Raw genomic sequence first — 12,990 nt, 5'->3', positions numbered from 1 at the left:
CTGTAGACCCAGTGCATAATTAGAAAGGAGATCAGGGAAAGTACCTGTAAGGCTGATGAGAAAAACATGATAGATGAACCATACATTTATGTCTGAATCTGCAATATAATGGTGCTTGCTTAGCAAATGAACACTGGGAAGACTTCCTGGGTATATAAGTGGATATTCATTAATAGTTTAATATACTTCTCAACAGAGCAACACTTAACAGGGAATACTTGATTTTTATACCCTTGAAGAATACATTTCAGATCTTTAAAAATCTTGAAGTACTGCTTTTTTTTTTTTTTTTTTTTTTTTTTTTGCATAGTCAACAGCAGGAGCATCATTACTGGCTAATGCCTCACCTCTGACTCTCATGGCATCACCCCTGTCTGTGACCAGTCAGAACGTGACATCTGCACCATTAGCTCCTTTTGGGATGCTGGGTGGCCTTGTTCCTGTGACTGTGCCCTTCCAGTTTCCCTTGGAGCTTCTTGGCTTTGGGACGGACACAGCTGGAGTGACAACCACCTCGGGATCTACCTCAGCGGCTTTCCACCACAGCCTAACTCAGAGTGAGTGGAATTATGACACTGTGCTATAAGGAAAGATGCATCCTTAAAATGGAAATTGAGTAGGGAAGCAATAAAGTTCTGAGACACTCAGATCTGGTTCATGAAAATCCCTACAGGAGCGTAAATGGGATTCCATCACTGGTAAAAACTTTTTTTACGTAATAGCTAAGTGTTGTTGTAAATCACCTTTGATAAGCTTAACTTCATTATTATATTCATGGTATATGTTTAGTTTTGAATGTACTTCTTTTGGATTAACTTCTAATATCTTATTTTTAGAAAGGAGTATAGTTTAAATGTCTTCAAATGTCTCAGTTCAAATAAGGGACTTAATATGGTGATTTCCTCAAAGTAGCCTTAACTCAGTCTCAGATATCAAACAGCTCTCTTATGAAGAACTGTCAACCAAGATAGCATTTACTTTTTCTGATTGCTTATAAAGAAGCTATTTATGTTCTTAAGCTACATAAAATGTTGGTCTTTCTGCCAAACCAAATTATATGAAAAGTTACATCCCAGTAGCAAGGCATGGTCCTTGCTCTGACTTTTGGCTAACTATATTTGCATAGGTTTGTCTTTGTTGACTTATTCTAGCCATCAGAATGCTATCAGGTATTTATTCTTTGTTGTGGAGATAAGCCTGCTAGTACAGCCACACTATAAAAACAAAAACTTATTTCACAGAGACTGCCTCTCTCCTCAAGATTTATTTTTTTATCTTTACTCTCCCTTTTTTCCCCCCCAGACTTACTGAAGGGTTTACAGCCAGGTGCTCAGCATGCAGCAACGCTGTCTCACTCACCTCTGCCTGCTCACTTGCAGCAAGCTTACACAGGTAAAGACATGATACATTTCTTATTATTTATTTTTAACTTATTTTAACTTAAAAGTCAGATTTCTGCCTTAGACTGAAATATAATGTACACCAGTACTTAGTTTAGAGAAGACACAACACAGGGACAAACTTCGGGAGCAGCTGGCAGAACTTACTCTATTGTAGCAGTATTTTTGGAACCTGAATGATTTTTTTTTTCCCTACTTCTCTTCAATGTCAGGAACAAAAAAAATTTCAAAAATTCCACTACTTTACTGCAACAATTCTAGAAACTGGAGTGTACAAATTCAACTACTGGGGAAAAAGGAATAGTACTTACTGGACACTAACATGATTGTTTATAGGCTGCATAAAGTCTTTTTCCACTAAAAAATTTCCTTTCCCCTTCAAAGGAGAAACTGACCTTCTAGCTAAAAGCTTTCTTCATGTTTCTTATAAGACTATATTCACGTGTGAATGGTGGGATGGTTTCTTAATAGAATGTCTGCTTTCCTTATGAATTTTATGCTTGATTGGAAATATTTTAATTGAGAAGAGAAACTTGGAGCAGAACACTTTCTCTGTTTGTAAGGCTTAGAGCAGGAAAATGTTCAGAAAGCTTTAGAAGGTGCAGTTTAGGGTGTACACCTTTCTTTGTCACCTGTGTGCATTTTCTGGGGGCCTGGAGAAGGAATGGGAAGGGTGACAGCAGCTTGGTGGGCATTCTTGATTCTTTGAAAGTTCTCAGAACCAAAAAACTGGGCAGTGTTTTGGTATGAAGCTTGATATATCAGGTTTCAACAATGCTATTTCTAATAAATGAACTACAGAAAGGATGCAAAGTCTTCCACTCAGTAAAGACAATGTTCTTTTTGGTGATGCTAAAGCTGAACCTGCCAAATTCCTGTCTCTCCTACTGTAAGTTACAAAAACAAAAGTTCACTCATGCTTTTATTCTTCCCTTTTGTTTCTGTCTCTCAACTACAGATGGAGGCCAAAGTAAAGGGGACACTAAGTTACAGCGGAAAAACCAGTGACTTCTGGACAAGCAAGGGAGCTGAAGCAGTTCTGGTTGGCTGACAGAATCTGCCCAGTTGGGAAAGTGCTTATTGTCACAGGGCTGCTGTTTCTGTCAATGTTTACATATTTTGATCCTAAGCACTGTGGTGAGAGGAAGAAGAAAAATAAAACAATACTTGATCAAAGAGAGAAGGAAAAGGAGGACTGGTCCTCCTGGTCATGCAGACTGGTCATAGTTTGATATTGCCTAAAGAAACAACCTTTTTTTATCTGCTCTGATTGGCTCTTAAAAGAAATTGATCGTCAAACCCACAGCAGCACCAACATTTTTTTCTGGGTGAAGTCCAATGGGAAGTGGAAATGGTGAAAGGTGCTAGAATAGGTTTCTCCATTCATTGCATACAGTGGAATCATCCACTTTCTTAGTGCCCAAAGTGCCCAGTATGTTTAGGTCCTGAGTGTACTATATGGTTGTGGACCAAAGGTTATGTAGAATAGAGATGATGCTGGGATACTTTGCATTATAATTAAACCCTTAGACAAAAGCAGTTTCTGATAATGGGCATTTATCCAGCTTTAGAAGGCTGTTTCACTTTAGGGAGCCTACAGATGTATGCAGTCTCTTGAGAATTGTCTTCAAAAACAGGTCTCCTGGTACATCAGTATGTGAGACACAGACTATTTGATTTATTTTCAGGTTTTTTTTAGTACAAAAGTTGTTATTTAAGGGAGAAAGGGGATGGAAATCCATTTACATGAAAAGAAACCCACATTTTATTGGTCAGACTAGCATTTCTTTCCCACTTTTTTTTTTTTTTAATCATGCTAATGTTTCAGTATTTCCATTTGTTAAACTTTCTTTTACCTTGTGCTTAATTGCTACTGGAAAGATACTCTATTCATGTCTTTCATAAACCACAACCAGTTCTTTTCTCATTCTCAGGCTTCATCTTTTATCTGACTCCTCCCAGAAGCCATGCATTATATTGATTTGCTAGTTAAAGAAAGCTGATTGTGACCTATTCCAGAGTCAGATTAATACTGCTTCAGGCATTAGCCAAAGAGGAGTCGTTCAAAAGCGACCAGAGGTGCCTTCTCTTCTGGGGGCTGAATAGGTTGTCTTCAGCATTTCCAGCCCCTGCTGGCCTGGGGAGTTTGACCTGAACTCTTTCTTACATGGTAGCAGAAGACTGCAGAGCTTGCTTTGTTGTTTTTTGTGTTTTTTTCTTTGATAGTAATGCATCAGCCAGTTCACATGTAAGATTAGGAAGCATCCAGCACATGTTGCACTTTTGACACTAGCACAGAACTTTGCTGTTGAGTCCCTTGAGCTGTCAGATGAAAGGTGAGAATGGCAGAAACTAAAATAAGTCATAGGGAAAAGGAGCAAATAAATCAGTATGATGCCCTTCTTCTTCAACCCTGAAACATTCCTTTGACCAGAGATGCTGAAATTCTTAGTAGATAGTTTTTCTGGTAGTTTGACTTGAGACTGAACCAGACACTACTGGTTATCTCACACCTTTAGAGAGACTTTGACTCCTGAATAATGACTCTTCAATGTATTTTGCTAGATTACGTAGAGCTTGCAAGTTTCTTTTACATATGATTTATTTTTCTTAGATCGGACAACAATTTCTTTTCTATTTAGAGCTCATTTTAATTTTATATAAATATATATACAGAAATTTAAAATAATATATATTGTGTATTTAGTATAAAAATGTTGGGTTGAGCTCAGCAATAAATGTTTTTGCACAACACTTCTGTGAAAGACAGATTGAATTAAGATGCATTAGTTTCACTCCACAGCATCTGCCAATTAAATGCTTTTTAGCTGGCGCTAATGTTTTGTATGTGGTGTGTTGATCAGATAAGCTTGCGTCTCCATTGAGGTTTAGAGTTGAAACACAAACGCTGTGTAGACCCTAGCATTAATACTGCACAAATTCTTTCAAAATACCATCAACTATTTAGAGTGCAAGCTTCATCTGATATTTTTTTCTTTTCTCCAGGAAGAGTTGAAGGAAGCCAACTTTTGTTTTTTGAGGCCCAACAGTTCTGACAGGATGTTAATTCTCTGAACTGTGTCAAACCTGAGAACTTTAACAATGCATGTAGCTTAGGGAGTTGTGGCAGTGAGCCATTGGGCAGCAATATATTTAAAGGACCCTGTCCTAAGAGAGTTCTACCTCTTCTGTGTTTTCCTCATCAAGGCATCCCATTCAAATTGTCATCTTTTGTCTTCATACTTACTGAAATTTTAGACTGGGAGACTTGGAGCCCTTTATAACTACAGCACAAATTCCCTTTCAGCATTCCTTTCTTCCTGGAAGTATGCTTCATCTTCAGTTGAAGAATATCCTCTCTAAATCTTGAGGGTAGGAGTAGTCCTACCTCTGTGTCCTATTGAGCTTCTCAGTCTTGGGAAACAAGTAAACTAATACTTACTGTGGAAATAGATACTAGGATGATGAAAATAAAGATGACCATGCATTGTTTGTGACATCAGTTCAAACAACCCCCCCCAGCAGGTGACTCTTTTCAGTCATTATACTCCTGTTAGTCATTATGCTTCTGAGTGTCTTTAGAATGAACAGCATTGGGGATGGGGACCCTTTACTTGCTGTTTTCTGTTCTCCTTGGTTAAATCTAGTAATGCCAAATCAAAGGAAATACTAGGGTTGTTCCCAGAGACCTTTGCAGGAAGCATAGACAAAATGGGAAAGATTACTGCAATGTTTTATTATTTTCTGCACAGCAGCTCTTCTGAAGACATTCCCCCCACACACACATGTTTTTACTACTTTTTAAGGGCCTTTGTTAATAAATAAACTGTTGTTGTACATACTAAATAAACCCTCAGTATTCACAAGCAATAAGAAAGCCAAGTAGAGCTGTCTTTTCAGGCAGCAAGGCTGAACTTGGTTTGGGGACTGTATACGAGCTAACGTGTCAAGCTCTCAGAAAGCCCCAAACAAATGCAAGCAATAACTTCAAACATAGGTTTTAGATGTTGAAACTGTCTGGATAGTATTCCCTGCTACATGATCCAAAGTTCCAAAAACTATGGTAGCGATTTGAAATCATTCGAGACTCTTGCAAAGCAAGAAGGCAGGCTAGATGAAAAACAGGCTGCAGAGTTTCCTTATACCTTGGACTATAACTGCAGTGTTCTCCCATTCCAAGACACAAATGGCCTAAGTCACTTTGTCCAGCCTTCTCTGTTGATTTGAGAAACATGTCTAAATACTGATCAAATGAGTCACAAGTGCGGATGCTGTGGGTTTCACATCTGTTTTCTGCTAATCAGAAGAAACTTTTAATTACTTGGGTTCTGCTTTGTGTTTGAATCTGATAAAAGCTGTCTGATGCACGGATTTAGGGGTGGGACAGGTGCTAAAAGCCTGTTCCTTCCTGCAGTCCAATCACCTGACCCTTCCTCCACGCTCCTTCTCCACTTGGTGCAAGACCCTTGAGGACATGAAACAGAGAAATCTGCAACTCTCCCAAGCTGCCAGCAGTTGTGCGAACCAGTAACCCTCTGGGAGTCACCTTGGACTCCAACTAACTTTATCACATTTGCTGCTACATTCGTAAAATGAACTTTTGGCTGTATTTATTAGCAAATTTTAATCTAGTTTACAGTTTTTTTTTCTTTTGATTAGCTTTTGCCCACAGTTGGATTAGAAGCGTTCGGGTGTTTGGGTTGGTGGGTTTTTTTGTTTCAGTTTTTTTGTTTGTTTTTGAGTGAATTGGTGAAAGCACAGTGGTCCCTCTTCTGCATTTGTTCTGGATTTTTTTGAAGATGGCATTGCAGGGAAAACCTACATCCAAGCCAAACTGTGGAAGGCTTTCTCCCACACCTAACTTTCATCTTTTGCTGAACTGGGGGGAAAATCATTAAAGGGACACTTGGTTTTTAGTTTGGGCTTGTTAGTTGTTTTGGTTTTGTTTGTTTTTTTCATAAAATGAACCAGAAGGTTAAAGCATTAGGCAAACAACTGATTCATTAACACTTTATGCAATTTTAATTTTAAAGAAGTTATTAAGAAGGTTGCTAGACTTTGATTTTTCCAAGCTCTGGTGAAATGGCTGTTACCCTTCATGACTTACGTGAATCAGGCCTTTGTCCTTTGTTTAAGTGCCTTTTTTTTTTTAATTTTATTTCCCTACCCTCTTTAAACTTTTCTCAGCGAGCCTGAAGTGCTGGAAAGCATTTTGGAGGAAAATCTTAAGCTTGCCAAGATGGCATTATGCTGTTAAACTGGGGTTTTTCTCCCTTTTGTAAAGAAAAAAACAAACCCACGTGTGTAATGTGTGTAACTTCATAGCTGCTGTACTGTGGCATTGGTTCTGTGTGCTTGTGCATTCTTTCTCACACGCACACATGTGCGCACACACACACACACACACACACACGAGCAATACTCCTGAAACCTATTCATCCTTCTCCATTCTCCTGGCTCTGTTAAATGCTACTTCAAGGTTGAACATTTGTGCAAATATGACAGTACAATAAAAGAGTGTGTGCATGAGTGTGTGTAAATGTGCATGAGAGAAAGGAAGTGGCTAACAGGAATGAAACTTGTTGCATTTTTCTCTGAAGGTTTTGAATTTGTTTCTTAATTAGATCATGAGTAAAATATGATGGGCCCTGTTTGGCAACCTTATTAATTACTGGACTGCTTCACACAATCACTGAGTCTGACGCAGAGATGTGTGACTGACAGCCCCAAGGAGCTGGGAGGTAAATAAAGTTAAAATAGCAGCTTGCAATATACTTGAATTGAGATTAACTGCAAGAATCTTGTGTGCAGCTGGTCACACCTACTTGATACCAGTTACTGCAAGGATTCTCACATTAACCAAAGTTGTCACTTTCCACCATGTAAGAAAGAACTTGGTAAAACCTGCAAAAGTGCAGCTGCTAATTGTGTTTAAAGCTAGCTATGCTTCACAGGCTGCCTAAGTCACTCACCATGACGTCATGACGTACTTTTCAAGTTGTACTTCTCAGTTTGTTGAGATTTCATTAGTGGTTTCTTCTCTTACTATAATGAACAGTAAGTTCATGTGTTCTTAGCTGCAGATAAACCCTCATAATAGTATCTGTGCTTGTTTCCTTCTTCTCAGACAAAATTAGCTATCTGCAATAGATGATCTAGTGATTTTAACAGCTTTGTGCTGAGGATCTATCTAACTTTTGATTATTATAGACATGAATACCTGAAATTAGCAGTTCACTTGTGGACCAAGTGCTAAACTTAAGGTAACATGCATATGCATCACTAGACTGTTCTAGTTCTGTGCTGTGCTTCCCCTAGGGAAGATCTAATTTTGAGTTGCAATATGAAAAGGAAGCATTTATTTTGCAGAGTTGGAATGGAATTATGAGTCCTTTATGGGTGGAGAACCAGTGTGGAAACCAGAAAATACGGTACCAAATATGTTCCTGGCAGAGAATAGCCTAACTCAGTTCTTGGCTTGTCTTCACATGTTTGAGTTAACCCATTACGCAAAATATGCCATAAGTGGATTTCTCCTACCAATCTAATGGTGCCAGTCAAAGATAGGACTATTGCTGGTAGCTCAGCCAGTTGGAGTGGTAGTTGAGGGTACTTCTTCATCTGTCTTAGGTGCATCAGTGAAGTTACTTCAGTGAAGTTTACCACATTCACCAATTATGTTGTTTAATTCCTTTTGAACACACGTGCTCTTCATCCTGGGCTGATATGTGGGATGAGGAATCTACAGCTGGTGATGATGGCTGACTGTTGCAGTCTTTAACAAGTGCAGCTGTTGTAAAAATCTGTGTCTGTCTACTGCTTAAGAAATCACTGCCAAAATAAGCAGCCAGAAGTATGCTTACTAGGCCACTGGAAAAATAACTGTTGTGTAGGGAAATGCTTTGTTTGTGGAAACTTCTGGTGAGGCTTCATCATCCTTTTTCTAGGATGCAGTGATCCCTTGCTGCTGTAATAGCCTTTTGGGGCTCTAGAAAGCCCTGGTGCTGCTGTGAGTTATGCTGAGAGATCAACATGGCCTGGAATTGGCCCAAAACTGGGGAAGTACAAAGATTCCCTGCAACTGTTTTTGCACACTCATAAGTAAAACTGCTAAACTTGTCAGTAGTCACGGCTATAGGCCTGTCTTTTGTAGTCATTTTTGACAGCTGTAGTTTTACCCCAACCACCACCATGTTTTGTGTCTAGAAGTGTGTATCAGTCTGCCATTGCTGTCATCTCCTGCTTAAACAACAACCATTCACTACCAAGTTTTTCTTTATGGTGAAGTAATCCCAACCAAGCAATGCACACTGTATTTGGCTCCTATCATGCGCAATGCTAAAAGGGTTTTTTGTTTCTTCCTAGCAATGTGTGCAGATGCATTTATCAATAAATAGTAATATTTGCTATTGTCTAGTACCAAGAGAAAAAGAGTGGGAGAATCAACCAAAACCACTCAGAAGATGCCACTATCATAGGCCAAACTGAGCAGTTGCTGAGGTAGACAGAGCTTCATTGAGACTTAGCAGATTACACCAGAGTGGGGAAGGAAACTTTTTTGTGTTCTCAGCTTTTTCCAGCTAAGGCCTTAGTTTGATTAGTAGTCACTAATATCAACTATGCAGATGAGTATTTACATGTTTCAGTGTTACATGCATTCCTTTCCCCAGCTACCCCAGCTAATATTGAAATTTTACCCAAAGAAAATGGAGTATTTTTGAATGTCTGTAATGCAGAACTTTTTGCTAACATGAAAAAAAAAACATATTTTAAAAAAGAAACCCTTTCACTGGTGCAACACATAATGTCAAGTGTCATAAAGTTGCTTGAGAGGGAAGCTAAAATCACTTCTTGTGACAGGTTTTAGTCTGAGAGTTTTGTAGAATATTCAGCTCTCACAATTGGATTAAGAAGCTGCAGAAATGTTTTTTAATGTATAGATTGGATTTGGGAAGAAACTCTTGAGACATCCCAGGTTTCTTTCCAGCATCAGAAGTGAATTAAATTAATTTCTCACTGATATGAAGTTGCTTCTAAACAAGGGGAGTTACCAGCTAAATAAAAACTAAATTCCAGTCCCCAGGTATTTCTCACTGGTCTTTTAGTCTTGTTGTATGTAACTACAAATAACAATTTAGCTCAGAGGTGAGAATTGTAGTATGTGTTTTATTGCCGGTGATTCCATCATGTAGCAATTAGTAACATGTTCTTGCATAGTTATCAAGATCTGTACTGGAAATAGATGGAGAAATTTTATTTTTGGACTACTGTTAAAAAAAAAAAAAACCACAACAACAAAATTAACTACTACTTTTTACCCCCTGAAAGTCTGCTGAGGAGTGCTATATTTTAGCAGTTAAACTAGTATCCTTGTTAATGTGATTTGTTTCTTGTAGTCTTTTACTGAGAGTTAGAAGCATTTAATGAGTAATCCTTAAAAAGTTGCCATTCTCTAACCTAAAGTCAGATGCTTATAATAAAAGGGCATCTGTGATGATAACTTCTGATGATACAAAATCTCTATGTTCAGAATACTTCATTGGGGGGAAAAAAAAACAGGTGAAGGTGCAAGTCCCTTTAGGCCTGCCTGTTAAAAGAGGGTCAGTGAAGAAGAGTGCCCTGCACAGCTAATGGCAGTGGGGAATATCCCCTCAACAGCAGTTTGGCCTCCGTATCCTTTGTTTGGTGTAACTTTTTATATATATATATATATATATATTTATATATATATATATATATATATATATATTAGCACGTTTGGATATAGCCAGTTTAATTCTACCTGACTTGCTGTGATCCCCCAGGCAATGAAGGGCTGAGAAACTATTTTGCTGCCTTTCACTGAGGAGCTCAGAACAAAAAGCTGGAGGATTTTTTTTTTTTTTTTTTTTTAATTAATACATGTTAAATCACAGCTAGAATTCTTTGCATTCCTTGGCTTCAAACAAAGGAGTGCACAGTTAATACGAGATGGCAAACCTGTTTGAGTTGGTGATTCCTGTGCTGCTGTCCTCAGTCCAGTATGAATTTGTACAAGGTCACCTTCCTCCTTTGAACGCTCGCGCATTCCGGGTCTTGGGTCCTAGCGATGGAGAGAGGATCCCAGCAGCCTTGTGCTTACCTGATGAGCTCTCCAGGGAACCTGCCCCGTGAAATGCTCCCCTCTTGTGACAACAAGCCTGAACAGCCAAATGCAGCTACATTTGGGTGGTAAGCACCACTTTCATTTGGATTTTTTAGGGAGGTGTGTTCAAATAACTTCAAGGGATACTGTGTTTTAAATGTGTGGTTTCTTTCCTCTCTCCTTATAAAACTGGACCTGAACACAAGTTTTGAGTTGTTGGGGTTTGTTTTTGTTTTGTTTTGTTTTTTTTTTCTTTGTAATAATCTCAGGATCTGAAAGATTGTAGCATTTAGTGTGTCTTAAAAATGATGTACTGTACCAGCCATGGATTTTGTAAATACACCTGTCTCCCTTTTTTGTATTTTAATTTTTTAAAAGTGTGTAAGGCTCTTTGCCAGAGGAACTGGTGCCTGCTTTATCTCCATCCTGAACTGAAGCAGGAAAAGGAAGAAGCTGCTGCCTCAAAAGGCTGCGTCAGTTCCAGTGCGTATATTGTTCTGGTCAGTTTAATGGCTGTTAGTCTTTTGTTAGTTGGGAAGCTGGTTAGTTCCCTGCACATTCCCAGTTGTGGCTAGCAGAGCCCTATCAGGGAGGCTAATTTTAACTCTCTTCTGTGTGACTACTTGACGTTTTCACTCCTTCCAGGTACTCAGGTTTCCTATCCCTGAGCAGTCCAGTGCTTTCAGAGGTCAGGACTCTTGGCCCTCTGTGAGAATAACTGGAGAGCATTTAATTTTATCAGTGCTCCGATCCAAACACAGTCATGGCGTTCGTATCCTGCAAACCTTGTGGGTAACGCTGCCTTCACCTGTTCCGGAAGGGACTTGCCCTTTTCTGCTTTCCTGAAAGGAGCGCAAGCTTTTTTTGGCAGCAGACTTTGCTCTGGGATCCACCCTTGCCGGCAGACCCCTGTTCTGCAGTAGGAGCCTTACTCAATTTGGCGTAGCTGTTCCCTGTCCCTGACTGCGACAGGCTTTTTCATGAGTGTACTTTTCTGTTTTTTTATGTGTCACGTGTCTGTGCTGTATTAAATAAAGAGGAATGTACATATTAGCCCCGCGTCTGTGATTTCTCACAAAAATAAAAATGGGAAATGATTTCACTTGAAGGGTTGGCCCTCTTGGGGCTTTTTGACGGGTTTTTCTGTTTTGAGGGTGGGAGCCTTCTTCAGTCAGGGGAAGCTCCCGAGCAAGGGTAACACCGTGTGCAACGACCAGAATTTAGGAACCGCCAAAGGGTCAGTATGGAAGGGAGCGCTTCCCTGCGGGAACACCGCGTTTTTGGGACGCGCGGCCTCGCCTCAGCCCCGCCTGGCCCCGGCTCCCGGGGGCCGCGCGGCAGCCGCGCTGGGCGGTGCTGCCCAATCAGCGGCCAGCCGCGCCCGCCGTGCAGGGAAAGGGGCGGGGACAGGGATAAGTCCGCACCCAGGAGCGCTGTTCTCGCGGCAGCCCCAGTGGCCTAATGGATAAGGCATTGGCCTCCTAAGCCAGGGATTGTGGGTTCGAGTCCCATCTGGGGTGGGTATTTTTTTTCCGCCGCACCGTCTCTCATGCATCCCTGTGAGCCGCCGACTGCGTCGGGTCTGCGATCCTGCGGTTCTTCCTGGGCGTCCCCTTCTGGCTGCAGCGGGACCCGAAGCGCCCTTTAAACCAGAAGCCCCAGAAACTGGCGGGGGACGCGCCCGCGGCCCGAGCAGGTTTCCTGCGGTATGCTGCGCCTCTCGGACGGGTCCTGGTGCTCGCGCTCCGTTCCCACAGGCCGGCTTCGAAGCGTAGAGCCCAGCGCGAGACGTGCAGCGGGCACGCCTCGGCGCTCGACCCCCGGCACTTGACCGGCGCCGATTACAGTGGCGGGGGAGGGCGGCGGAGAGTAGGAAGAGGCGATCGTTCGCTCGGCGCTCGACTGCCCGCACTGCCGGGGCGCGAGGGCGAGGCCCGGCGGCGGCGCTCGATTGGCCGGCGCGCCCGCGCGCGGCTCGGAAGATGGCGGCGCCGGGAGCCCCGCTGCGCACCCTGCGCGCGCTCCTGCGCGAGCTGCGCCGCGCCGCCGGCCGCTCCTATCGCGACAGCCCCGCCTATCGGCACGTGCTCGCCGCCTTCCGCGCGCACCGGGTACGCGCGGCCTTCCCCTCCCCACCCCTGCCCCGGCAGCCCCCGGGGCTCGGCGAGGCCTCGGCGAGGCCTCGGGGCCGCCCTGACCGCCGCCGCTCCCCGCAGGTGACCAGCGAGAAGCTGTGCCGGGCCCAGCAGGAGCTGCACTTCCAGGCCGCCACCTACCTGTGCCTGCTCCGCAGCGTCCGGGAGCACGAGGCCCTGCACCGCGAGTACCACGGCAGGGGCGAGCGCTCGCCCCAGGAGGTCGCCGGGCTGGTGGGCTTCAGACTGCCTCAGCAGCCGGGAGGGAAGGGCTGAGACGGGACTGCTGTGTCCAGTGTTTATTCCTCAATAAACGAATATCCTAGAGCTG

General features: G+C 42.3%; 2 protein-coding genes and 1 non-coding gene across 4 annotated transcripts in view; all 3 read left to right on the top strand.

Annotated features, from left to right (window-relative positions):
- The window catches only part of UBN2 (ubinuclein 2), a 44,657-nt gene extending 40,503 nt beyond the window's left edge, over positions 1 to 4,154 (top strand). For both annotated transcript variants that reach the window (XM_068191471.1, XM_068191472.1), the window contains exons 15-17: positions 311 to 557; positions 1,303 to 1,392; positions 2,359 to 4,154. In XM_068191471.1, the coding sequence (XP_068047572.1) occupies positions 311 to 557; positions 1,303 to 1,392; positions 2,359 to 2,408 (387 nt within the window). In that variant the 3' untranslated portion in view covers positions 2,409 to 4,154. The remainder of the gene's footprint in view (positions 1 to 310; positions 558 to 1,302; positions 1,393 to 2,358) is intronic.
- A 7,817-nt stretch (positions 4,155 to 11,971) lies between these two features.
- TRNAR-CCU (transfer RNA arginine (anticodon CCU)) lies at positions 11,972 to 12,044 on the top strand. The gene has a single exon. It is a non-coding gene; the product is annotated as a tRNA-Arg (tRNA).
- Positions 12,045 to 12,391: 347 nt separating this feature from the next.
- FMC1 (formation of mitochondrial complex V assembly factor 1 homolog) lies at positions 12,392 to 12,990 on the top strand. The gene is made up of 2 exons (XM_068191469.1): positions 12,392 to 12,635; positions 12,741 to 12,990. Exons 1-2 carry the CDS (start codon positions 12,507 to 12,509, stop codon positions 12,933 to 12,935), a joined length of 324 nt encoding a protein of 107 aa, XP_068047570.1. The 5' UTR covers positions 12,392 to 12,506; the 3' UTR covers positions 12,936 to 12,990.

The sequence above is a fragment of the Anomalospiza imberbis genome, chromosome 5 (genome assembly GCF_031753505.1).
Source record: "Anomalospiza imberbis isolate Cuckoo-Finch-1a 21T00152 chromosome 5, ASM3175350v1, whole genome shotgun sequence".
NCBI lineage: Eukaryota > Metazoa > Chordata > Aves > Passeriformes > Viduidae > Anomalospiza > Anomalospiza imberbis.
The sequence above is the reverse complement of the archived record's forward strand: the minus strand, read 5'-3'. Positions and strand labels throughout refer to the sequence as shown.

Coding starts and splice junctions, on each gene's coding strand:
- FMC1 (XM_068191469.1), top strand. CDS start 12,507: ATGGCGGCGCCGGGAGCCCCGCTGCGCACCCTGCGCGCGCTCCTGCGC. Junction 12,636..12,740: donor CCGCCTTCCGCGCGCACCGG/GTACGCGCGGCC, acceptor CGCTCCCCGCAG/GTGACCAGCGAGAAGCTGTG.